General features: G+C 49.8%; 1 protein-coding gene across 50 annotated transcripts in view; it reads right to left on the reverse strand.

Moving 5' to 3' along the window:
- The window catches only part of TENM4 (teneurin transmembrane protein 4), a 2941714-nt gene that overhangs the window by 43999 nt on the left and 2873754 nt on the right, over positions 1-23961 (reverse strand). For 33 of the 50 annotated variants that reach the window (XM_084975397.1, XM_084975384.1, XM_084975361.1 and 30 more), the window contains 5 exons: positions 22486-22629; positions 21227-21476; positions 18781-18801; positions 9424-9656; positions 4849-5003 (listed from right to left, as the gene is read on the reverse strand). In XM_084975397.1, the coding sequence (XP_084831523.1) occupies positions 4849-5003; positions 9424-9656; positions 18781-18801; positions 21227-21476; positions 22486-22629 (803 nt within the window). The remainder of the gene's footprint in view (positions 1-4848; positions 5004-9423; positions 9657-18780; positions 18802-21226; positions 21477-22485; positions 22630-23961) is intronic. The other 17 variants (XM_084975391.1, XM_084975366.1, XM_084975403.1 and 14 more) reach the window with 1 other exon arrangement.

Consider the following 23961-nt stretch of genomic DNA (forward strand, 5'->3'; position numbering starts at 1 on the left):
GAGTGTATCACAGCCATTTTTAATAATGGTGATAAACTGAAACCAACCCAGATGCCCTATGACAGAGAGCTGGCTAAATAAATGATAGTACGTTTTGCTCACCCGTAAGTGAGAATACTCCGGGTAGCAGTTCAAAGTGCGGTTATAGATGGATATTTAATGACATGGGAAAATGCCATGTATTAAGTGGAAAGAATGGTTTACACAACGGTAAGCACAGTGTGATCCCAATTGGGGAAAAAATACAGCAATAAATTAGACAGATTATGGGTAGAAGGGAGATTAGAAGCTTGAGGCTATACGTCAAAACGTTAACCATGTCAGGATGAGAGCCAATTTTAACTTTCTTCTTTCTAAGTTTCAACTTTTTATATGTTCCGCAACGTGCATGTGGTAGTTTACTCCTGTAAAAGGACACTCCAGGGAGCTCCCGTCGTGGCTCAGTGGAAATGAATCTGACTAGCATCCATGAAGATGCAGGTTCAATCCCTGGCCTCGCTCAGTGGGTTAAGGATCTGGCGTTGCCGTGAGCTGTGGTGTAGGTCGCAGATGCGGCTTGGATCTGGGGATGCTGGGGCTGTGGCTGTGGCTTAGGCTGGCAGCTACAGCTCTGACTGGACCCCTAGCCTGGGAACCTCCATATGCCATGGGTGTGGCTCTAAAAACACACACGCACACAAAAAGACACTCCAGAAAATTATATGCATATCAGATGTGGCCACCTGCATCCGCCCCTTCAGCTCAGGGCCATTCTCAGGTTTCGGCAGGTCCTGCTTGTTCCCTCACCGCCAGCCTGGGTCCCCCTGCCTCATTGCACTGGGGGCCTGAGGCTTGCAGCGCCAGCAAGGAGAGCACGGCGTCACAGCAGCCCTTGGCTGCATCAAGAACACAGTTTACTCTAAAGTGACAGGGGAATGTTCACTTCCTAAAGCCCATTTCTTGTCAACACTGGCTGCTAAATATTTTATGCCCTCTGGTCCCTTGGCACCTTGGGGACCTGCTTGCCTAGACCTTTCTGCCTGTCATTATGATGAAAAGTTGGCTCCGGGATGGGTGGGGGGAGAGGAAGCCAGGGGAGGGGGAGGGAGAGGAAAGGGAAGGGCAGAACAAGGCTTTCCCGCTCTCCCCCGCACACCCACGTGCACACAGGCCCCCGGGAGGGAAAGAAGGGGCAGTGCCCTGGGAGTCAGGTGCCCGTGTGCGATGGTTCTGGACCAAGCGCCTGCCCTGCTTTGATCTGGCCTCCCTGTTAGTGATGATCATGCAGAAGCCTCGTTTCCCGTCCTGACAATGGAGGGATGAGACTCTGCAATTTCTGAGGGCCCTCCAGCTCCCACAGTCTAGGCTTCTGAGATGGAACGGCGCTCCCTCATCCTGTCCTCTGGAGCATTTTAAATGCCTTTATTAAAGCACTCTGAGCCGACTGCCTTGTGGCAGTTATTTGCAAAAATGGACTGTCAAATGGATGAACGAATAAATGACGGGTGAACAGCACAGAGAGCGCGAGGGCTCTGCGGTCAGAACACCTCACTTGCCAGCTCAGTTCTCGCCACCGCCCCCCACCCCTCGGGCAATGCAGAGAATGAGTAGTTACAACCCCTTATTAATAGCTGCCAGACACTGTGCTAGGCAATCTGGGGACGTAATGGCATAAAAAAATTTCATTGCCACACTCCTGATGGACTCCAGCACAGGGCTCTGCATTTATAAGCCCATTTTCTTTCATCAAGCCTCAGTTTCTTGATCTATGCAATGGGAAGATAAGACCTACCTACCGCGAGGGATTATGGTGACAGCCGAACGAGAAAAGTGAAGTCATGCCCATCTTTGTATCCCCACTCCTAACAGTGCCTGGCACATAGTAAGTTCTCAGGAAGTCATTTTGGAGCCTAAGAGCAGAGGGTACGCTGTGCCTCTGGTGGCCACAGCCTGCAGAGCTGAGAACAGCCTGCAACGTCTCCTGTGTTCTCTGCTCTATGCCTCCCTCCGGGTCCTCCCTGTCTTCGTCTCTTCCCAGAGGAGATGGTCCAATTTCCTGGGTTCTCACCTGCCTCTGAGCTATGTTCTTTTTATTTTTATTTTTATTTATTTTTTTTATTTTCCCACTGTACAGCAAGGGGGTCAGGTTATCCTTACATGTATACATTGCAATTACAGTTTTTCCCCCACCCTTTCTTCTGTTGCAACATGAGTATCTAGACATAGTTCTCAATGCTATTCAGCAGGATCTCCTTGTAAATCTATTCTAGGTTGTGTCTGATAAACCCAAGCTCCCGATCCCTCCCACTCCCTCCCCCTCCCATCAGGCAACCACAAGTCTCTTCTCCAAGTCCATGATTTTCTTTTCTGAGGAGATGTTCATTTGTGCTGGATATGAGCTATGTTCTTATCTCTCTATCTTACTTCCCTGCTCCCATGGGCCAGTAAGGTAGCCGTGTGTCCCTGACAGAAGACACCCTGAGAACAAAAGCCAGGCCCCCTTCCCACACGTGTATATAAGAATTGATGGCAGAGTTCCTGCTGTGCTGCAGTGGGTTAAGGATCTGGTATTGTCTTTGCAGTGGCTTGGGTCTCTGCTGAGCAGCGAGTTGGATCCCCAGCCTGGCACAGTGGGTTAAGTTCTGGCGTTGCTGCAGCTGTGGTGTAGGTTGCAACTGTGGCTCAGGATTTGTTTCCTAGCCTGGGAACTTCCATATGCCTTAGGTATGGCCAAGGGAAGAAAAAAAAAAAAAAAAGAGTTGATGTCTGTATTGGAAAGTTTGGTAAAAAGAACCCCATGCTTAGATTCAAACGAGGGAGGTGAGGACCAGGGCATAGAAATTTCAGTCTAGGATTTCTGAATCCAAGTGCTGGATCCTCCCTCTCTGACACCATAGGACCCGTTGTCTCCCTCGCCTTTGATCCGGCTGCTTGGCCGTACCTCCAGCTAAAATTAAACAATTTTCCAATGTGCGGATGGAAAATTTTCGGCTCCCTGTGCTGGCTGGTAGAGGGCCCATTTTGAGAATTGAAAATACTGGGATGCTCATCCTCAGGCCGTGGCAGCTTCCTGACGGGTAGATCAAGCTTTTGCTCACAGACTGGAGAGGGAAACTCTGCAGCCGGCAAGGGGAAGCCTGCCAGATTGGAAAAACGAGTGGCAGAGAAGAGATTCCACGCTGGAGTATAACAATCACATTAGCTGGTGCAGAGGGAAACCACGCCAGCACCGGATGAGAAGAGACGAGGCTCTGGGCGAGGGGCGCCGGGATACATATTCAGCAGCGAGGCAGGTGTGACCAGCGAGGCCTCCCAGCCTCCACTGCCCAATGCCCGCGGAGCATAGGAAGCAGGTCTGCAGTCAGGCAAAGGGCCCATGTGCAGGCGCCCCTAGAAGTAAGGGGGCTTATAAAGCTAAGTGTGCCCATTGCTGATGCCCATTTGCCACTGAATGTGACTCGAGTCTCCTTATTTCCTTATTTTGCTAATGTTGGCAACTTGGATAGTCGCTGACTTAGCACCCGCCAGTCCTGGCAAAGGACCTAACAGCAACAAAGGACACATCCCTTGTCAAGTCATAGGACAAACTAGGGACACGATGAACAGCCAGGCCTCTGTGTCTCTCCCAGCTTGACACCAGTGCCCACCGGAGAAGGTTCAAACACTGGTGTGCTGAGGTTAAGTCCTTCCCGAACCGGCCCCAAGGCACACCCTCTGCTTCAACTCCTGCTCCTTCCTTCCAAAGACCCGATGCTCAGTGTTCAACTTTCCAACATTCCTTGAAGGTTCTGGGCCCATTAACATCTTTGTACCTTTGCCTACGCCATTCCTTTCGGGTGACTTGTCTCCTTTCTTTTGTATTTATTTATTTATTTTATTTTATTTTTGCTTTTTAGGGCTGCACCCATGGCATATGGAGGTTCTCAGGCTAGGGGTTGAATTGGAGCTGCAGCTGCTGGCCTACACCACAGCCACAGCAGTGCAGGATCCGAGCCGTGTCTGCAACCTACACCACAGCTCATGGGAATGCTGGATCCTTAACCCACCGAACAAGGCCAGGGATTGAACCTGCAACCTCATGGATCCTTGTCGGATTCATTTCCGCTGCACCCTGATGGGAACCTCCTCTCTTTCTGTCACCCATCAAGCTCCTATGTCACCTTCAAAACCCGGCACAAATGTCACTTTTTGGAAAAACAGGACTAGAAATTCTGTTTATCAGTCACCTCCAGAGTGCCAAGCAGGGCTAGAAGCCTTGCAGGCATTGTTCCATGTACTCTCAAGGCCATCTTGCCAGGCCAGTGTCAATGGTTTCCATTTTACAGATATGAAAAGTGAGGCTCAAAGGACCTCAGCGGATTACCCCCCCCCCACCGCCGCCAGTGAGTTGGGGGTGGAGCTGGGATTCAATCAATTAGTCAACCAGCTCATCACTTAGCAAATGCTGGTTGTGCTCCTATGTGTACCAGGTACCCTGGTTTCTGTGACAGAAAAGATGGACAGAATTCCTGTCCTCATGCAGCTTGTAGTCGAGAAAGAGAGCAATGTTCAAGTGGCTGTGAATTCAGGAGGTGACGGATTTAAACCCACTCTGTGTGAGGCTCTGTTGCCTTCGAGGCCTCCTCGGGAAGATTTCTTCACTGTCCCCAGAGCCGGCCTCTGCCACGCACTTGTCACCCCGACGGTGAACTCCCAGAGCCCGGGGCCACTTCCCTGCGTGCCCCCCTCATCTGCGTGTCCTCCGTGCTGCACCAGGGCCGTGCTCAGCAGCCTTGTGCAGCAGAGATGAGCAGCCGGCAGGCTGGCTGGGTGCCCGCCACGGACGCGTGTGCAGGCCCAGGGCTCTAGCAGGCGGCGCTTTCTCCTTACCTGAGAAATATCCATGACAGAATCACAGCTCAGGGGCCGGGCGGAGGTGAGGTCGTTGGAGCCCAGCAGGGTGGAGATGACGCCGTTCTGATCGATGCGTCTGATCATGGTGCCATCCACGAAGTAGATCAGCCCGGACTTGTCCACCGTGATGCCTGGGGCAGAGAAGCCACCACAGGGAACTCAGCGTTAGCGGTGGTGACAACCCGCATTCTCTCGGACACCTCCCCCTCCGATGTGATTAGCTCCTCCCCACAGGCTTCAGGCCTTTCTTTATTTTTTTTAGTCTTTGCCATTTCTTGGGCCGCTCCTGCCCCAGGCTAGGGGTCGAATCAGAGTTGTAGCCACCGGCCTACGCCAGAGCCACAGCAACGCGGGATCCAAGCCGCGTCTGCAACCTACACCACAGCTCACGGCAACACTGGATCGTTAACCCACTGAGCAAGGCCAGGGATCAAACCCGCAACCTCATGGTTCCTGGATGGATTTGTTAACCACGGAGCCACAACAGGAACTCCTTCATGCCTTTCTAAAGACACGGAGGCAGACGCCCAGAGGCTGGGAGTGAATGACTCAAAGCAGGAATTAGAACCCAGGTCTTTGGATTCTCCGGGGCCCTGGTCCTTCCGTCTGGCTGCTTCTGTCCATTTCTACCGATCATCCCAGCCACCCACCGACACTGGACCCATAGCGTCTGGGAGTTTGTGAAGCGCTAGAGCTGGTGGTAAGGAAGAACGTGTCCAGTGTCAAACCTGTGGCACGGAGTTCCCTTCATGGCTCAGTGGTTAATGAACCCGACTAGGAACCATGAGGGTGTGGGTTCGATTCCTGGTCTCGCTCAGTGGATTAAGGATCCAGCACTGCCGGGAGCTGTGGTGTAGGTTGCAGACGTGGCTTGGATCCTGTGTTGCTGTGGCTCTGGTGTAGGCTGGCGGCTACAGCTCCGACTGGACCCCTAACCTGGGAACCTCCATTGGCCGTGGATGCAGCCCTAAAACAGCAAACAAAAGCAAAAACACAAAATCAAACCCAAAACCCTGTGGAGTATTTAAATTAACCTACTTCTGAAGAACCTGTAATTATAATAATCAAATTGGACGACGGTTTATCTTTTCTTCCAAGATAATCATCCTTCACATTTTTCCCGTCTATACGATTTTAGTTTCATTGGTCATTTCAGAAGTCTAGAGTCTAAAGAAAGGAATCCTTTGGATTTGTGTAGGAAACACTGGTGAATTTAATTTCTAAAACAGGCACGTTGAAGGGAGAAGTCAGAACCGTTACTCAACGTCATTCCCTCTGTTTGCTAGACTCTTCCACTTGTTGACTTTCTCCCTGACCCGCTGTGTGACCTCAGGCACGTCACTGGATGTCCCTGGATTTGCCTTGTCCGCTGGGAAGTGAAGGGATTGCTCTGGATCTGTATTTCTCACTTCTGTGTGAAGAAACACCTGTGTATGTGAATCATCTGTCATTTCTCACTTCTGTGTGAACACCCATGTGTACCTTTGCTGAAATGCAACCCCCAGGTGCCTGGTTGGAACTTCTCAGGTGGAGCCTGAGCATCTACCTGTGTTTTTGACAAGCATCTTGGGTGATGATGATACAAATCAAAGTTTGAGAACCACGCTAGTAAATGAGCTTCTTAACCGGTGACGTGTATATCAGAATCACCGGAAGAGAGTTTTTTCAACATATACCTGCTTGCTTTCACTCCTGGAAATACTAGATCACAGGGTGGCTGGGACTGGGATGAGGCATGTTTTAAAAATGCTCACGGGTGATACTGACACCCCAAGAGTAGAATCACAGGTCAGACATTCCCTTATCCAAGTGTGAACTGCTCAGGGGCCATGGGGTTGAGAGACAGACAGGATGTGCCCCCGGGGAAAACACGGTCCAGACAAGATGGGGTTGGGGGGGCATGCAAATGAGTCAGGACTCAGGGAGGGAGAGAATCCCTGCAGGCTTGTGGGGTGAAATAAAGGAGCTTCTGGTCAGTTTTGTTTTGCTCAGTTTTCTCTGGAGCAGGAACTGAACGAAGGGGTCAAAGCGTCATGGAGGCGGAGACCCTTGAAGTATGAAGCCTCCCAGCTGTATAACCTTGGGGGGGGTCACTTTACTTCCAAGTCTGCTTCTTCATGGGTAAAAGGCGTATAATAATAGCTGACCTGTAACAGTTGCCGTCATTATTAACGACTTACAATTAGGAGAACGGGACACCCGCTGTGCGCTTGATCCCAGGCTCCACCTGTCTATGACTGGTCCGCAAGGTGGAGTTAAGACCCCCAAGAGGCTCTGAGTGATGAGCACCTACGGGAGCTGTGGTTCCTCCCGCCTGTTCAGGGCTGGAGACCGACTTCACGCTGAGCACGGGACAGCCTCAAAGTAGGGGAAGCCTTCTTCTGTCCCTGCCTGAATGGAAACTAATCACATTCTCCAGGCACTGGGACAGGAGCTTCCTTGTCTGCCTGGCCACGTCGGTCTTCCTTTTCGTCTGTGAGGACTGGTGAGTGCTCCAGGAACAATCCGATGCCTTGTTTACAAAGTTGGCTGCACAGGCCAAGTTGGCTGTCCCCTGATTAATGACTTTTTTTTCTCCTTTTGTTGTGCTAAATAGACTCATGTCTTTTCTCCTTCCGTCCGCACAGCGTGGCACCTTGTCATTTCTATCTGAGTTAATTACAGGCTTTGGGGAAACTGCATTGTCATGACGTGTGTGCTGTGGGGGGGCGGGTACAAGGGACGGTGGAGAACACGTGTGTACAGAGGAACTGAGAAAGACCTGGAGAGAATATGAATTCTCAGGGAAAAAGGTCTTAAATCTAAGAGAACCGAATGTTGCAGCTGAAAGTGCCCTCGGAGACCATCTGCCCGATTTGTGCGTTGGGGAAACTGAGGCCCAGAGGAGGAGGTCACACAGCCGGGACTGGCAGAACAAGATCACAATGCAGGGTCCCTGTGTGCAAGTCCAGGCTATTCTCTCAGTGTTAGGAGGTAGAACCATAGAGGTCACAACTGTTAGCCCAGAGTCATCGCCTGCCCACTTCGGGTATGTGGAGACAGACGATGTGATATAAATGAGACCTGTATGAGATGTAGCTACACGGTAACAATTAGAAGAGGAATTACTATTTATGGGACATTTATCCTGTGCTGTGGTACCACTGTACTAAGCAAGCACTCACTTTCTTGATAATAGCTAATCTGGACTACAACTGTACAGTAGATTTCTGTTTCATAGAGGAGGAAAATTGGGCTCAGAGAGGTGAAGCAACTCATCCAAAGTCACACAGCTATTAGGTGGCAATGTCTGAATTTCAGTGTGGGACTTCTGAGTATGGAGTAGACTCTTGTTGCAAAGATAAGTTCACTGGAGCAGAAAAGTAAGACTTGAATGTGAATCACTTAGATGAGAGGGGGAGAAATGCTTCCTGAGATCCAAGGCCAAAGACCAGTGCATGGGAGTTCAGAGCCAAGGGAGGCCCCCGTGCTGCCCAGGACAGTGGGAAGGCTTTTTGGAGGAGAAGCCATCACTGTCAACAGATACCCATCAGCAAGTGTTTACTGTCCTACAGGTCCTAAAGCCAATGACCTACAGAGTCTAAGCCTTAGGGCTCTTGTCGATAAAATAGGAGTAATAATATCTTCTGTGTCCATCTCCTAGGATTGTTCTGAGGGGCAAAATTCATACATTTCATGAGATGTCCTATAAAAATGTCATGAGTGATAGTATTTTTAAATAGTGCCAGATGTCAGGGTTTGGTTTCAAAGGAAGCTGCAGGTTCTCAAATGAAAGCTGGATTCTCCTTCATAAAACCTTCCCACTCTCCTGGGCACAGGGACCTCCGCCAGCTCTGGACTTCCATGCTCAGTTCTTTCTCCCTGCATCTCAGGGAGCACTCTCCCTCCACCCCATCTCAGTGATTCACTTCGAGTCTTATTTTTCTGCTACAGTGAACTTAACTATGCAAGCACAGGGCACTGCAGACTCAGTAAATACTTGGTGAATAAGTGACTGGAAAGTGACTGTGAATACGAAGAGCTCCAGCTTTTTGAAGGCCTCAAAACTGAAACTCAGAGTTCACCTCTCCAACAGCATGGGAGAGCATGTGCAAAGACGATAGATACACTGCCATGTTTTTATCAGACGGTGACACGAAAGGTTGCATAAATATCCAACAGGAGGGAACTGAAAAATAAATAATAGGACAACCATTTCATGGAATACTATATAGCCACTAAAAGTGAGTATCCAGAATACTCTTTAACGGAGAAATATTTGTGATACATCACTTAGGAGAATAAGTAGGTTACTAAAACAGCTTGTTTAATGGGATTTCATTTGGCTTGTTTCTGGTGAGCAATACATACCCACAAACACTTAGGAAAAAGACTAGGAGGAAAGATAGGAAATGCTAACTGGCATTAGAATTGGAACAATTTAAACTTCGCTCCATAGAGTTCTGAGTATTTTCTCACATTTTTTTGCCACGACAAACACATATATCTTTTGGAAATGGAAAATACCCCAGTAAAGGTGACCTAGGGGGTTTGAAAAGCCAAAGGACCTACCCCTGGGGTTGGTAAGTGTGGCTTCTGTGGCCTTCCCACCATCTCCGCAGCGCGTGTCATCAAAGGGGAGGCACTGGTCCCCTGTCCCCGCCACCACCTCGGAGTTCTTGACGAGGTCCTTCGCCACCACGGTAGACTTGATCTTAAAGACTCGCCGGCTGTTGGTGTCAGAGAGGAAGACGGCCCCACTCATGGGGTCTGTGGTCAGGTAGTATTTGTGAGCTGGACTGTGGCTGCAAAACAAGGACACGGCAGCGGGTGAGCATTTTCTGCTTTCCTCACAGGGAGCCAGAGATGCACTACTTGAGTCCAAGCAAAAAGGTCTTATGGGGGAAGTTCCCGTTGTGGCTCAGTGGTTAACGAATCTGACTAGGAACCATGAGGTTGCAGGTTCGATCCCTGGCCTTGCTCAGTGGGTTAAGGATCCGGTGTTGCCGTGAGCTGTGGTGTAGGTTGCAGACACGGCTCAGATCCCGTGTTGCTTTGGCTCTGGCATCAGCTGGCGGCTATAGCTCCGATTTGACCCCTAGCCTGGGAACCTTCATATGCTGCGGGAGCGGCCCTAGAAATGGTAAAAAGACAAAAAAAAAAAAAAAAAAAAAAAAAGTCTTATGGGGACAATGTACTTATTTGAGGTGATAATAATTTTTCTGACCTCGTGGTTGGCCTAACTGTCCCTCCCACCCAACCGTGAATGCAAAAGCCTCTTGCCGATGACCCTGATGGCCAGCCTGGTGCCACGACCATAGCAGGTGCTCAGTACATGTTTTTGGTTTTGTTTTTGTTTTTTTTCTTGTCTTTTTTTGCTATTTCTTGGGCCGCTCTCGCGGCATATGGAGGTTCCCAGGCTAGGGGTCTAATTGGAGCCGTAGCCACCAGCCTACGCCAGAGCCACAGCAACTCGGGATCAGAGCCGCGTCTGCAACCTACACCACAGCTCATGGCAACGCCAGATCGTTAACCCACTGAGCAAGGGCAGGGACCGAACCTGCAACCTCATGGTTCCTAGTCAGATTCTTTAACCACTGAGCCACGACTCCCATGTTTTCTTAAAAAGACTGTCCATGAGGCTGACTGTAGGTGGCCTGGAAATCCAGGCCAGAAACATGAACGGATCTGACTTAAAAAAAACACTTAGAAACAAAATGAAATGAAACAAAAAGGATCTCAAGAGTTGGACACCAAGCCCCTCCCCCACAGCACTTTTACTGCAGCCCCGCCCCCATCCTGGGGCTGCTGGCTAAGGTCCCCGCCCAGATGGGACTCCAGCCAGTGTCAACACCGCCTTCTGTCGATGATGCTCACGCTATGCTTATCAGGAGCCGAGGAGTCTCCCACCAGCAGCCAGACATAAATGAATTGCAGGATTAGTTGGTGATTTGCAGCGACACCCAAGGAAATAGGAACAGAACAGAACAGAGGAACAAGGCTGGGGATAGTTCTATTTCTGGAAAAAAGCCACAAAGACAACGCAGTGCTGACAGAGGAAAGCAAAGCTAGACCAGGACTGTACAGACGGATTACGGAAATGAAGGCACTGCCTCTAGGCACAGGGCAGAAAAAATGTACAGGCTTTGGGGACAGGTCAGTTTGGGTTCCACGTCTAGCTTGTCTTTTGCTGCTTCTGAACCCTGGGGCAGTTATCTGCCCTCCTGAGCCTCACATTTTATTTTCTTCATCTGCAAAATGGGGATGTGAACAGCTACCTTGCTGTTATTTTGAGAAAATTATATAAAATCATATAGGAAAAATATTTGGCATAGAGCATGATACATAGCAGGTACTCGATAAACCTAACTGTGATTTTAATGACTAGTCATTATGTCTGCTTTGGCTTTTGGAGAGGACTCCAGAGTATGTATCTATTATTAAGCCTGAATTTTGCTACCACATTGTCACGAGACAGGTTTCTACAATATTTCCTTAGGCTCTTTGCTGAAAACTCCATCCTGTCCTGCTTCACTTTACCCCATCTTCCTGCTTGAAAAACAGTCGCAGTGCTGGTAAATGACTTAAGCTTAAGAACAAAGACCTAAAGGCATAAGTTACTCATTGGGTCAGCTGAATGAGGACATAATGCGTTGGTCTAGGCACGATATGTCCTCTAAAGAATAAGAGAAAGAGGAACCGCATGGCCAAGTGGTTTATGAGTGGTTGTTAGCAGAATATGCATTAGCAAAGAGAACCAAGGCGCACACCTAGGCTGCCCCAGACAGGCAGGCTGTTTGCAGAAGCGGAAGCTGAGACCATCCTGCTGAGCTGGTCTCGGCACCACATGGTACTGATTGACAATTTCTCCCAAGTCCAGGCCATACTGGATTTGAACTCAGAATTCCTGGGAAGCGCAGTGAAGATTCTTTGAAATGCTATGCATAGATAGCCAACTCAAATGCTAATGATTGCTAAATGCCTAAAGGTCAAAGTTTAACCATCTACCAGCTAAGTGACTTTTCAAATAATAAAAGAACTTATAAAATAATTAAAAAACACTATATCCTCCACCTATAGCCCCCTCCTCACTTGATGTCATCCTCCAGAGCACAATAAAAGCAGTGTGGTTTCTTGAGGCGGCGCTCTTGGTCCCTGAGACCTTGAGTCCCCCGCTTCCCACCTTTACTTAAGATAAATGTCTCTGTGTTTTGTTTCATGTCAACTTTTTTCCTTAAGTTTCACAGCACCCGTTCTTCAGCCCCATCCTGCTGAGCTGGTCTCGGCACCACGTGGTACTGATTGACAATTTCTCCCAAGTCCAGGCCATACTGGATTTGAACTCAGAATTCCTGGGAAGCTAATTATCAGTTTCTGCACATGGCCTGATGACTTCAGGTCCTCAAACTGCATCTCAGTATTGGTAGTCTCTAGCATTCCAACTCCGTGGGAAGTCTTCTGATTCAAAGGAATCTCCCTCTTTTCAGGCCCGATGGCCTGGCCCTGGCCACTTTCCCTGGACAGCGGGACACACGCTGGGCTGGGGGATTTGGGATGCAGACCGAGCAGGGTCTAGAGGACCAGCAAAGCAGGGGCACCATATACCCTCCGGAAGATGCAAGTCAGAGGGTCCGAAAAGCCTGGAAAGAAGCTATTTTGTATCTCATCAGGCATGGAAGGTTTGGGTCCTTTTGAAAAACAGAATTTTATTTTAGAGTGTGTTTCGAATGACATGAGAAGCCTGGGGCATGTCATCTTCAGTGTCAAGTTCTCCAAAGATTTTCATCTGGCCCCGATGGATGCTCACCATGACCGTCTCTGGCTTCGGGCGGTGGCTCAGGACGGGCTGCTTCTAACAGGCCCAGGCCTCCAGGCTCAAGGCTTTCCCTCCTGTTTTCAACGAAGACATCACGATCGTCTCGAACCGACTCGCCCTCCAGTCTGGACCCCACTGTCCCAGAACCTCCTTCTCAATAAAGGGCAGGTCTCCGCCTGCAGCCTGGGTCCTCCTCAGGCTGCTCTGCTCTAACCTGAAACCCAACTTGTCACTCCGACGCTTTCTCTTCCAGGACCCCCCATTTCTTTCGGGCTAATTCAGACTCCCCAGCCCAGCATCACACAAAGCCCTTGATGCTCAGCTGCCACTCTACTGTCCCCGCCTCCTTGCGCCGTTTCCTCTCAGATACCCTGTCCTCAGCCATAATGATAGCCTGTCCCTCAAACACCCCTTCAGGCCCCTTTGCACCTGCTGTTCCTGCTCTGGGGACCATCAAGTACCTTCCCTTCTTGGCCTGTTCAGCTGCCACTCGGTCCTCAGGCATCAGCTCAAATGGTACCTTTTCTGGCAAACTTCCCCTAACCTTTCTTTTCAGAGAGGACTTCGGAAAGGCATCGCTACTCGTCTCAGGGCTATAGGACACTTAGCCTAATGTGGTGGCTATTTTTTTAGGTGTCTATCTCCCAAATCCTGTCAATACTTAAAGGAAAGAGGTGGGATTTTATTCACTTTTGTGTTTCCAATATTCAGCCCACAGCAGAAACTTGCTTTTCGTGGATGGCACCTTCATTTTTGCTTTATTTAAACAGTGATTTCAATCAAATAACTTAGCTTTTCTCTTGCTTCTTTTCTGGGGGTGGTGATAACAGGAGGTTGGTCCTGTTTATCTTGAAACGGCCCCTGTCCCTTAATCTATAATGTAGCACAGAATCAATCTTCCCAAATGACACTGATGCTGGCTGAAGAAATGGGGCGACCTGAGGTCTGGCTGTGTAACGCTGGGGCAGCCTGGATCTCTCTGCTTCCTGATGACAGCTGAGAGCTGGATCACTCATGATGAATGCGTGCTCTTCACCTTGGCAGAAAAGGAATCCTTGAACGAGCTGAGGGGTGGGGTGGGCTGTGCACTTAGATTAGGCCCCCACCCCCAGCTTCTGGCTCCTGTCTTTCTGCACTAACCCAGAGAAGGGCCACTTCTGTGACGTTTCTCACATGGGTGAATTCCAGAAGAGGGTGGCACTGGCGAGATTGCCCTAGAGAGTCTATAAGAGCTGTGGCCCCATGCTTTCGTGCCCAAGGACACACTTGAGGTCTAGGGGTCAGTTGCACGTAGGAGAAAGAAGACTAGCTTTGAACTCATAGGATGCGGGTTATAATTTGGGCAAGTCACCTCCCTTGTTCAAGCGGCAGGTCCCTCGGCTTTCAAAGGATGACTCTGCTCTGCTTTGTCACGGGCTTGTCACGAGGATCAAATGAAATTATACAGCTCAACAGCCCTCTCCAGCTGGCAGAGCTCTTAGGCGGTCTTCAACTCACTTCTGAATCCTCCTGCCACCTGCCCCCTGGAGCAACACGTGGACTTCTCCCAGGAGCAGCATCACCTGTCCGCGGAGCAGAGCTGTGGAAGGGCCTGCTGCTGGTCTGGAAGCATCCGTTCTCACCTCCTGGCACCAATTTGTCCCAGACACTGTGCTAGTGTTTTCTATGCACAATCTTGTTTTCATCAAAAGTACCATAGATGGCAGGTACTTTTTTTTTTTTTTTAAACTATTTTAGAAACCTAAAATGACAGAGGTGAAGTAACTTGAGCAGGGCCAGAAATTGCTAAGGGGCAGGATGGATTCCATCTCCGATCTGCTGGACTCCAAAGTCTGTTCTTTCTATATCCCCACGTTGCTCCTCAGAGCCTAGAAGGCTCCACTGCCTGACCCACTGGTAGTGTCTACTCCTCTCCTGGGACTCAGCTCCAGCGCCACCTCATCTGGAGTACCTACCATTCCTGCATTCCTGGGACTCTGCTTTTCCCTCCTTCCTCTGTGTGGCTACACTAAACCCTAAGCAGAGTACACTTTTAGTACCTCTGGCACCTTAAGACCCTTTTCTGCTTAGCTGTCTGTCCCCTCAAGGACATCTTGGGCTCCTCGAGGGCAGGGCCCGGCTTCAAGTTCCTGGTGCTCAGGACTGGGCTGGTGCAGAGGTGATGCTCCAGAAAGGCCTGCTGAGTTTATGAACTGGCGAGTGAAGGACTATCTGCCTCCCTGGGATTAGACACAGGAAACACCCACTGCTAAGCATCTTAGGGTGATGGCTTGCAACATGGCTACACATCAGATTCACCTGAAAAACTTAAAAAAAAAAAAAAAAAGAAAAGAAAGCCTCACCCATCACATCTGCAGAGTCTGGGCATCTGTCCCTTTCAGATCTCGCTAGGTGACTCAAAGGAATGGCCAAATCCAGAAACTCCAGCTTTAGAACAGTGCTTTTCAAACTTTAATGGGCCCAGTGAAGCATGTTAACATGAAAACTTCAGCTCGGCAGGCAGTTGTGGGTGTGGCCTGAGAGTCTGCATGTCTAACAAGGGCTCAGAGGATGCTGATGTTGCTGGTCTGTACTTGGAGGAGCGAGGCCTTGCTTAGAATACTCTGCAAACTGTAAATGCATGAGATGGGAGGTGGTCTACGGCCGAGCCCCAGGCCTGGGTCTGTGGACAGGAACCATGTCTGATCCGATTCTGATCCCCAGTATCCTGAGCAGGGCGGGGCAGAGAGTACCGTCATTCTTTTCCACTTCCTTAAACATAACCCTGGTACCTCTGGACGCTACATCATATCTGAGACTCTATAAAAGAGTGCCAGCCCTGAAGTGAACAAGGTATAGGGAAGCCTCACTCTGCCCTCTTTCTGGACAATGTAGGGCATCTTCTAGAAGGAGCTGTGAGCCCAAGAGTCTCTTGGGAAGAAAGGCAATCAATTTCCTGCTTCTGAGAAGACTTTTCCCTCTGTCACAGAAGAAGACCTGCCTTGTGCAAAGGGACAGAACTCGAGTCACTGGTTCTCAGAGCCGCAGGGAAGACCTTGAGCACTGGAACCACACAGACAGGCTCAAATACCAGCCCTGCTGCCCACTTGGTAGGTGACCTTGGGCGACTGACTTCATTACTCTGAGCCTCAGTTTTTTTTTTTTTTTTTTTAATCTGAGCAATGGGGATAAACATACTGACTTCAAAGGGCTAAGGGGTAATTCTGAGGACCAAATTGCATGAAGAATGTCAATCTTTGAGCAGAGAGCCTTTTCCATTAAAAAATAAAGACGCCCAATCAATGGAAGCTGGTCACCTGGAGAAACCTCCAGAATATTTATGTTATTGCACAAGGGGAAAGACAAGTATGTCATACTTAATAATGTCTGCCTAACCTATTTTTGGAGGCAATTAAAGGCTCTCTTAGAGCTCATAGCATAATACGTGTGGCCGGGTTGGATGGAGACTTGAGGTCAAATGTCCTTCTGAACAACAGGCTTCAAAGATTCCTCCCTGACCCCCGGGAAGTGGCCTGGGAAAAAGTGAGGATCCTGATTCCCTGAAGAGATCAGGGAGGAAGACCCTCAAAAGACTGGGGGTCTCCGTGCTGGGCCTGCTCAGCCTCGTGGGCTGCACTGAGGCTGGAAAGGCCAAAGAAAGAGAGGAGCCTGCCCCGAGGGTCACATACAGGCTAAGGTCGCCGGCCTGGAGCCAAACATTATTCCTGGGCACAGCTGGAACAGTAAATGCTGATGAACAAAGAGGACACAATTTTAGAATTTCTTTCTCCCATTTCTCGCATTTACTGACGCACCAAAGCTCTGAGAGGGGATGGGATTTGCCAAGATCCAGGCGCCAGTTAAACTCAGAGCTAGAGCTCAGGTCTTCTCTTTCCTGACTGTCCTTAGAAAACTGAAGGCAGAAAGAAATGCCAGTTTTCCCTTCCACTTTGGCTCACTTTCGAAATAGTTTTGAGCACCTGAGAAAACAATGAAATGAGAGAGGGCAGGAAGCCAGCTCTGAAATCAGCCCATGGATACATCAAAAGATTGCTACACATCGGGAACAAAAGGGACCCAAGACCACAACTCTCTCAACGTGTAGATGATGCAGCTGGAAACCAGACAAGCTAGGTGACCAGCCCAAGGTCACACGAATACACAGCCCAACTGGACAAAGCACCCTGGCTCCTGACTCTTCCCAAAGAAGTCCCCTTGTATTCCAGCTGTGTCGCAGGCAGTTACCACCACCTAACAGAGGTTTTAAGGTTAAATGCCAGGTTTTCATCCAAGATCTTCAGATGACATGCACTTCTGTGTTTTCTAGAAAACTGAACTTGAGAGCACATATCAGTTCTTACATAGCTCAGTAGCATCCATACAAAGCTCAATGAAAACCTCTCTTCGGTTTCAGTGTCAGGAAAAAATATTTCTCCTCTGAGAAGTGGGGGCATAGTTCCCCGTTTCTGATAATGTAAACCATGAAAACAACTGTGTTTCCCTGTTTATGCTGGCTGCCAGGAAGCTCAGTGTCTAATTTGATGTGTAATCAATCACATCTATGTGTTTCCTCTTTTTTTTTTTTTTTTTTTTTTTTTGCTTTTTAGGGGCTGCAGTCATGGCATATGGAAGTTCCCAGGCTAGGGGTCGAATCAGAGTTTTAGCTGCCAACCTAAGCCGCAGCCACAGCAATGTGGGCTTCGAGCCCTGTCTGCAACCTATACCATAGCACGGCAATGCCAGAGCCTTAACCCACTGAGTGAGGCCCGGGATCGAACCTGCAACCTCATGGATCCTAGGTGGGTTTGTTAACCGCTAAGACACGACGGGAACTCCTTAATTTACTTTAATACCTGTGTCTGTGGTTGTAAGAGGATTGAGTTCCTTTTTGGGAAATATGGAGACTCATCATTATCAACATCATCATCTAATGGTTACGATGATGGTAGGATTTATTATTATTACAGCTCCTCTCTGTGCCTGACACAATGCTAAATACTTTACAAACATCCTCTGTAATCTTTATAACAACCTCCAAGGTAGATTTTATTAACCTCAAATTAATAAAAGTTCTCAGAGAGAGAAAGTCAGTTTTTCAAGGTCACACAACTGGGGAGCTTCAAAGTGGATGTATCATGAATACCTGCTTCACTGGGTGATTTGAGGGTGAACGCTCTACTCTACGTAAATCACTTAACCCCTCTATGCTACACACTACCTATTATTATTTTAAAATAATACAGATTCTTACATTAGTACTGCATCCAATTAAGAAGGCATGGACAGAATCATTGGACTTGGGGTCTGCCTCCACCATCCTTATCCCGAATGAGCATCCCCCCCATGTGCCATTTTGATCTGAGCCACGTGTGGATAACTCAGAGCCACCTGGGCAGCAGTGCAAGCCACATCCCCATCTGCCATGGCTACTTTCAAGGCTAGGGGACTCTGAGGTGACTGTTACCCGGAAGTCAGACAAGTGCCACGGGGCAGGTGATGCTGACAGGCAGACGCTCCTCTCGTGTGTCTGACGAGGACCGCTTCTGCTTGCTGCGGGGTCACTGTGAGCCTACATGAGGCATCTACTCTGTGACAAATCTCCTGTTTGGGGGCGGCTCCCACTGGGTGGTCCGTATGGCCTGGCAATCCCTGCATTCTGTCCTTGCTGGTGGACCTTCTTGGAGGGTCCCCTAGCATCCCAGCCGCCAAAAGCCGAGGCACCTGGAATGCCCGCAGAAACACAGATCCGAACCTGTCTTCTTCCAGGCCCCCCCCCAAGTCCCCGAACACAGTCAGGATAATCGCCTCATCCACCTGAAGGATAAGCAGGCTGGGGTTGAGATTGCCACACCAAGGTTAAAGATTTCCCTCCATTACTCAGCCTGTCATGTCCACAGACTACCAGAGGAACTGCTGCGCCCTGCTGGAGATGAAAGGGGTTCGGGCTCTCACCACCTGCCCCCCCCCCATTATTAATGACTTTCTCTCATTGGAGCTGATTACACCCAATCACTTCAATCACTTCCAATCACGCAGGACTCGTCTGCCATCGAGCGAGCGGAAATTGACACGTGCAGCTTACCACCCAACATGCAACAAGGCAGAGACAGGCAATTCTCCGCTGGTTGGCTTACCTATGTCTGAAATCTTTATTTCTGACAGAAGACAGGAGAGCAGGGAATAGAAGAAAGAATGAAGTGTTAGCAGCAGGGTTAGAAGCATTATTAGCAGCCTGAAAACTTGACAGCAATGGTACTGTACAATGCTATAATAAATAAAGACTTAGCACCTCTGACACTGATATATTTCTTATTGGATATTACTTGTCAGTGAGCTCACTTATAAGCAGCTACATATCACAGGAGAGGCATGGTTTCACCCGCACCAACACGGCTCACTAGAGGGGAAGCGGGTGAGGTTGACACTTGCCACTGCTTTTCACCAGGGCTAAGTCAGAGCCTGGGACCGTCGACTGGCTCCCCTGTACAAAGACACAGTCCCAGAGACACAGGCTCTCTTGTCTGTGTGCACGCTGCCCTGCAGAAAGCCACCCAGACCTCGGTCCACCTTGACTCTGCTCAGACTAGAATACAGAACTGGAGATGCATTCTAGTGAGAAGGGAGGGGGTGACCCAGAGAAACATGCCTGGGAAAAAAGACTGGAAGAAAATACATCAAGATAAGAACATATCAAAACATTGGTTTTTCTTGCCAAATCTGATTTACTCCATTCCTTTCCCACCAGCTCCCATGCTCTCCCACAGCTAGGGGAGGGAGGCAGGGAAAAGGGGGGTCTCTTATACAAAAGAGGTGAAAATGGAGGCCTAGAGAGGGTGAGTGGGACAGGTTTAGTTTCTCTGCTGACCCCCTAGACCATGGCTCATTCTATCCTGGCACAGGAAACGGAGAGTCAGCGTGAGGAGCCAACCGAAGCCAATACATTCACGCGTCCCCTCTGCGCTGGCAGATGCCTGTGCTGCTCAAACGCATAAAAGAGAGAAAAAAGGGGAGTTCCCATTGTGGCTCGGTGGTTAAAGAATCCAACTAGAAACCATGAGGTTGCGGGTTCAGTCCCTGGCCACACTCAGTGGTTAAGGATCCGGCGTTGCAGTGAGCTGTGGTGTAGGTCACAGACGCGGCTCGGATCCCGCGTTGCTGTGGCTCTGGCGTAGGCAGGTGGCTACAGCTCTGATTTGACCCCTAGCCTGGGAACCTCCATATGCCATGGGATCGGCTCAAGAAAAGGCAAAAAGACAAAAAAAAAAAAAAAAAAAAAAGAGAGAGATTGAGAGAAAAGGCAGAGACTATCCCATTAGTGGCCTGGTTCTCTTTCAGCCTGAAACCTGATTTGCTAGGAATCCACAGAAGGTGAGCTTCTGCTGCTTCTCATGGCCAAAGACCCTCTCTGTCAATCATCCCTGTGCATATGGTGAGCTCCAGCACGCTGCCCTGAGGGCCGTGACAGCCGTGGTTAGCGGTCAGCCAGCGAGCCTGCTCTCCTCTCGCACGCGTGCTGCCCACTGAGTTCTCAGCAGGCACTCACCTCCAGGGAACAACACAGCACTCAGCCAAAGCGGCCCTCACTGGGCCCAGTGACAAGTCTTTGGTGAGGCCCAGCTGGGTGACGGCGTCTGGGTTTGGGTCTGCCAAGCTGGACCCTGGGCAGGTTCCTTAAATTCCCTGAGTCTCCTTAATCCTGTTCATCTGGGGCAGTCGTAGTCAGTATCTTGCAGAATCATTAGACTGGGCGAAGAGGAGGGCCTGACAGGGGAGAGTTTCCTCTTGCCCTGGCCACTCTGGAGGAAGGCCTTCCAGGTCAAGGGCCCGTCCTGCTCACAGGACCCCAGCCCAGGAGACGGGCGGGTCTCATTTCCTCAAACAGCTGTGAGGAGCTTGGTGCAAGTTCTCCTGAGAGGGAGAGGGGGGCCCCCTGATCTCCAGCCGTGGCCTCGCATGAGACCCCAGCTGTGACAGTGCTCTGGTTCTCAGGAGGTCCGGGTGAGGGAGGCAGAGGAAGAGCCCACATGTCAGCCCCCGTCGGAGCTGTGAGTGTGGCCATGCTCCATCCTCACGGGCAGGATGGGAGACAAGGAGAGGCTGACGGCCGGTGCTGCCGTGCCTTGGTGGCACAGAGGCACTGCCCGTGGGGCTGCAGTTCCGGGCACAGCTGCAGAGAACCCCCCGTGCATGTTGAGCAGCGGGGCCAGACTTGGTAACGCTGGCATCAGGCCCTAGTCTGTAATGCCTTCCTTTATTCTTATGAGACTCACGTGACTAACTCCCACCGGTTCGGTGCTGGGAAACAGAAGATTCAGGGGCATCTAAGGACCCTGGTTCTTGGTTGCTGACAGCCTACCTCACCTGATGGCTGGCTCCCTGTTCCCAGGGCACTGTGTCTTTGCTGTAGTGCCCCATGGAAAGTAGCACCCACCTCCCCAGAGCTCCCAGCTTAGCCTCAGGGAAGCGGCGGAGGAGGCTCTGTCCTGTCCCCTCCTCTAGGCCAATGGGTCACACCAGGTGGGCCCTGAGGGCAGCAAAGGGACACCGTCGGACCCGGGAGGAAGGCCTCGCCTCCCCTACCTCAGCTCCAGGATGTTGGTGACGTTTCCGGAGGGGAAGATTCTCCGGATGTAGTTGAAGTCCCCCACGTACAGGCTCCCGTCGGAGCCGCAGGTGAGCGCCACGGGGGCCAGGAGCTTGTTGCCGTCGGCCAGGCCGTTGCAGCTGGGGCAGGAGATGCTTCTCCGGCGCCCGTTGCCCATGACGCTCCCGATGACAGGGGGCTGCTGAGACACAAACTGGTTCTCCCCGTTGCCTTTGTGCAGGATGCCTGGGACAAGGACGGAAGGAGAGAATCAGCGATGGTGCAGCAGATGGCTCTCTCCCGCGGCTGCCCACAGGGTTGCCTCGACGTTGCAGGGAACGCCGGATCGCTGCCTCCATGTCCAGACGCATCTCCCAAGGCTGCCTCCCCCATAAGGAAACCCAGGCCGCCCTGGACAGGCCGCGCTACTCTGCTGGTTGAATTCCCACAATGACGCTGTAAGACATGTGCTATCACCCCCTGGATTCAGGGGGGTGCCTGACATCCTACAGATGCAGTGGAAAGACCTTTGAGTCCAGGCTCTGAATCGCTCAGCTCCTCTGCCTTGCAGATGATGGGACACGTGTCCGGCGCCCAGTCCACCCCGCACAGCACAGGATTCTGCATCGCACTGACCTGTTGGCTCTGTTTCCACCACTGCATGCGCGGAGACTACATCGTTCCCCTCCTGTGTCCTCCGTGCTCAGCACAGAACCTGACACAGAGCAGGTACCAATAAAGCTTCCCAGAGGAGCATGAGGGAGACTCTCACTCTCTTCACATCGAGGTAGAGTCGAGAGACCTGGGCTGATTTTGGTACTAATGGGCTGATTCCAGATCTTGCATGGATCTCCTCAGTGCTCTAACTGCCCTGGGCCTCCGTCTCCCCACCAGCGAAACGAAGGGAATGACTTCAGTGACCTATAAGCTGCAGCCCATGTCTCTCGTGGCTCTTCTCAGCCCAGCACAGCCTTTCTCTCTGATGCTAGTGCAACAGCCTCCTAACTGGACTCTGCCTCTGGCCTCACCCCTTCTATACCTAGGTGAGTTTTGGTTTTGAGGGTCACAAGTCATCTGTTAGCTCCTATTCTATTCTATTCTATTCTATTCTATTCTATTCTATTCTATTCTATTCTATTCTATTCTATTCCATTCCATTCCATTCCATTCCATTCCATTCCATTCCATTCCATTCCACACTTTTTTATGGCCACACCCTTCGGCACATGGAAGTTCTCAGACTTAATCTACTCACCACTTTGGATGTTGAGGGCGTGGTGTTTGTCCAGGCTCCATCCTCCCAGCTTGGAAGCATCGATTTCATAGCCCTGCAGCACTGCTGTTCTTTTTTCCCACAGGATCAGATCTGGGCAGGATTCATACTCATACCCCACAGAAACTGTAAAAAACAAAAGGCACATAATACACAGGTGATCAAAGCCTCTTCTTTGGCTGTAGATCTGCATGCAAGGCTCCTGCTTGCCTTGTGCAGAAAAGGACGAAGGATCAGATGTCTTAGTGAGAACCAGATCCATGTACAACACTAACAATGGGAGGCCAAGCCTGTTGCAGCAATGCTGGATCCTTAATCCACGGTGCCAGAGGGAACTCCCTAAACATTCTCTTTTTGAAGAGTGATTGTCCATTACTAGAAAATGTTAAACAAATGTTCGAAATACTTTAAAAAGGTCCCAGGGGAATCGATTCCAGGGAAATAATCTTCAGTACAGAAAATACTTTAGACCCTCAAGTCTTCAGTGCAGCATTATTCATAATAGTGGAAAGTTAGAAGTAATCTAAAGGCCCCAGAGGGGTGAGAGGTTGAACAAACCAAGTGTGCTCACTTGAGGCATATTATGCAGCCGCCAGAAATTATGTTTATAAAGAGCATGGGTGACATGGCAAGTGACTGTGTGTTAACGCTAAGTTGAAAGGACTGGTTCTATGCAGTATTAAACCTAGATTTTTTTTTTTCTTTTCTTTTTAGGGCTGCACCTGTGGCCTATGGAAGTTCCTGGGCTAAGAGTTGAATCAGAACTGCAGCTGTGGTCTACACTCCAGCCATAGAAACACCGGATCCGAGCCACATCTGCAACCTATGCTGTGCTGCAGCTTGAGGCAATGCCAGATCCTTAACCCACTGAATAAAGCCAGGGATCAAACCTGCATCCTCACAAGCACTATGTTGGGTTCTTAATCTGCTGAGCCACAAGGGAACTCCCACATCTATGTTTAAAAAACTATACATGAGGAGTTCCCATCATGGTGCAGCAGAAACAAATCTGACTAGGAGCCATGGGGTTGCGGGTTTGATCCCTGGCCTTGCTCAGTGGGTTAAGGATCTGGTGTTGCTGTGAACTGTGGTGTAGGTGGCAGACATGGCTCAGATCTGGTGTTGCTGTGGCTGTGGCATAGGCCGGCAGCTGTAGCTATGATTGGACCCTTAGCCTGGGAACCTCCCTAGGCTGTGGGTGAGGCCCAAACAAACAAACAACAAAGAAACCAAAAAACATTCCCCCCCCCCAAAAAAAAACCTGTACATGAAAAGAGAAAATAAATTTTAATGTTAATAAATAGTTGTATTTGTTTATAGGAATACATATGACCTTATTTTTGTCCATTTATCACAGTTTGTAAATGACCATGTTATTACTTCACTAAAAAAAATCTGAAGTTATTTATAATGAATACATGGAAAAGAAGCTCAGTTAGGGTACTGTGAAAGCTAGAA

The sequence above is a fragment of the Sus scrofa genome, chromosome 9 (genome assembly GCF_054392235.1).
Source record: "Sus scrofa isolate SSC_HxYL_T2T_F1_AM1 chromosome 9, Sscrofa_HxYL_maternal_Yorkshire_Landrace_v2.0, whole genome shotgun sequence".
Taxonomy (NCBI): Eukaryota; Metazoa; Chordata; class Mammalia; order Artiodactyla; family Suidae; genus Sus; species Sus scrofa.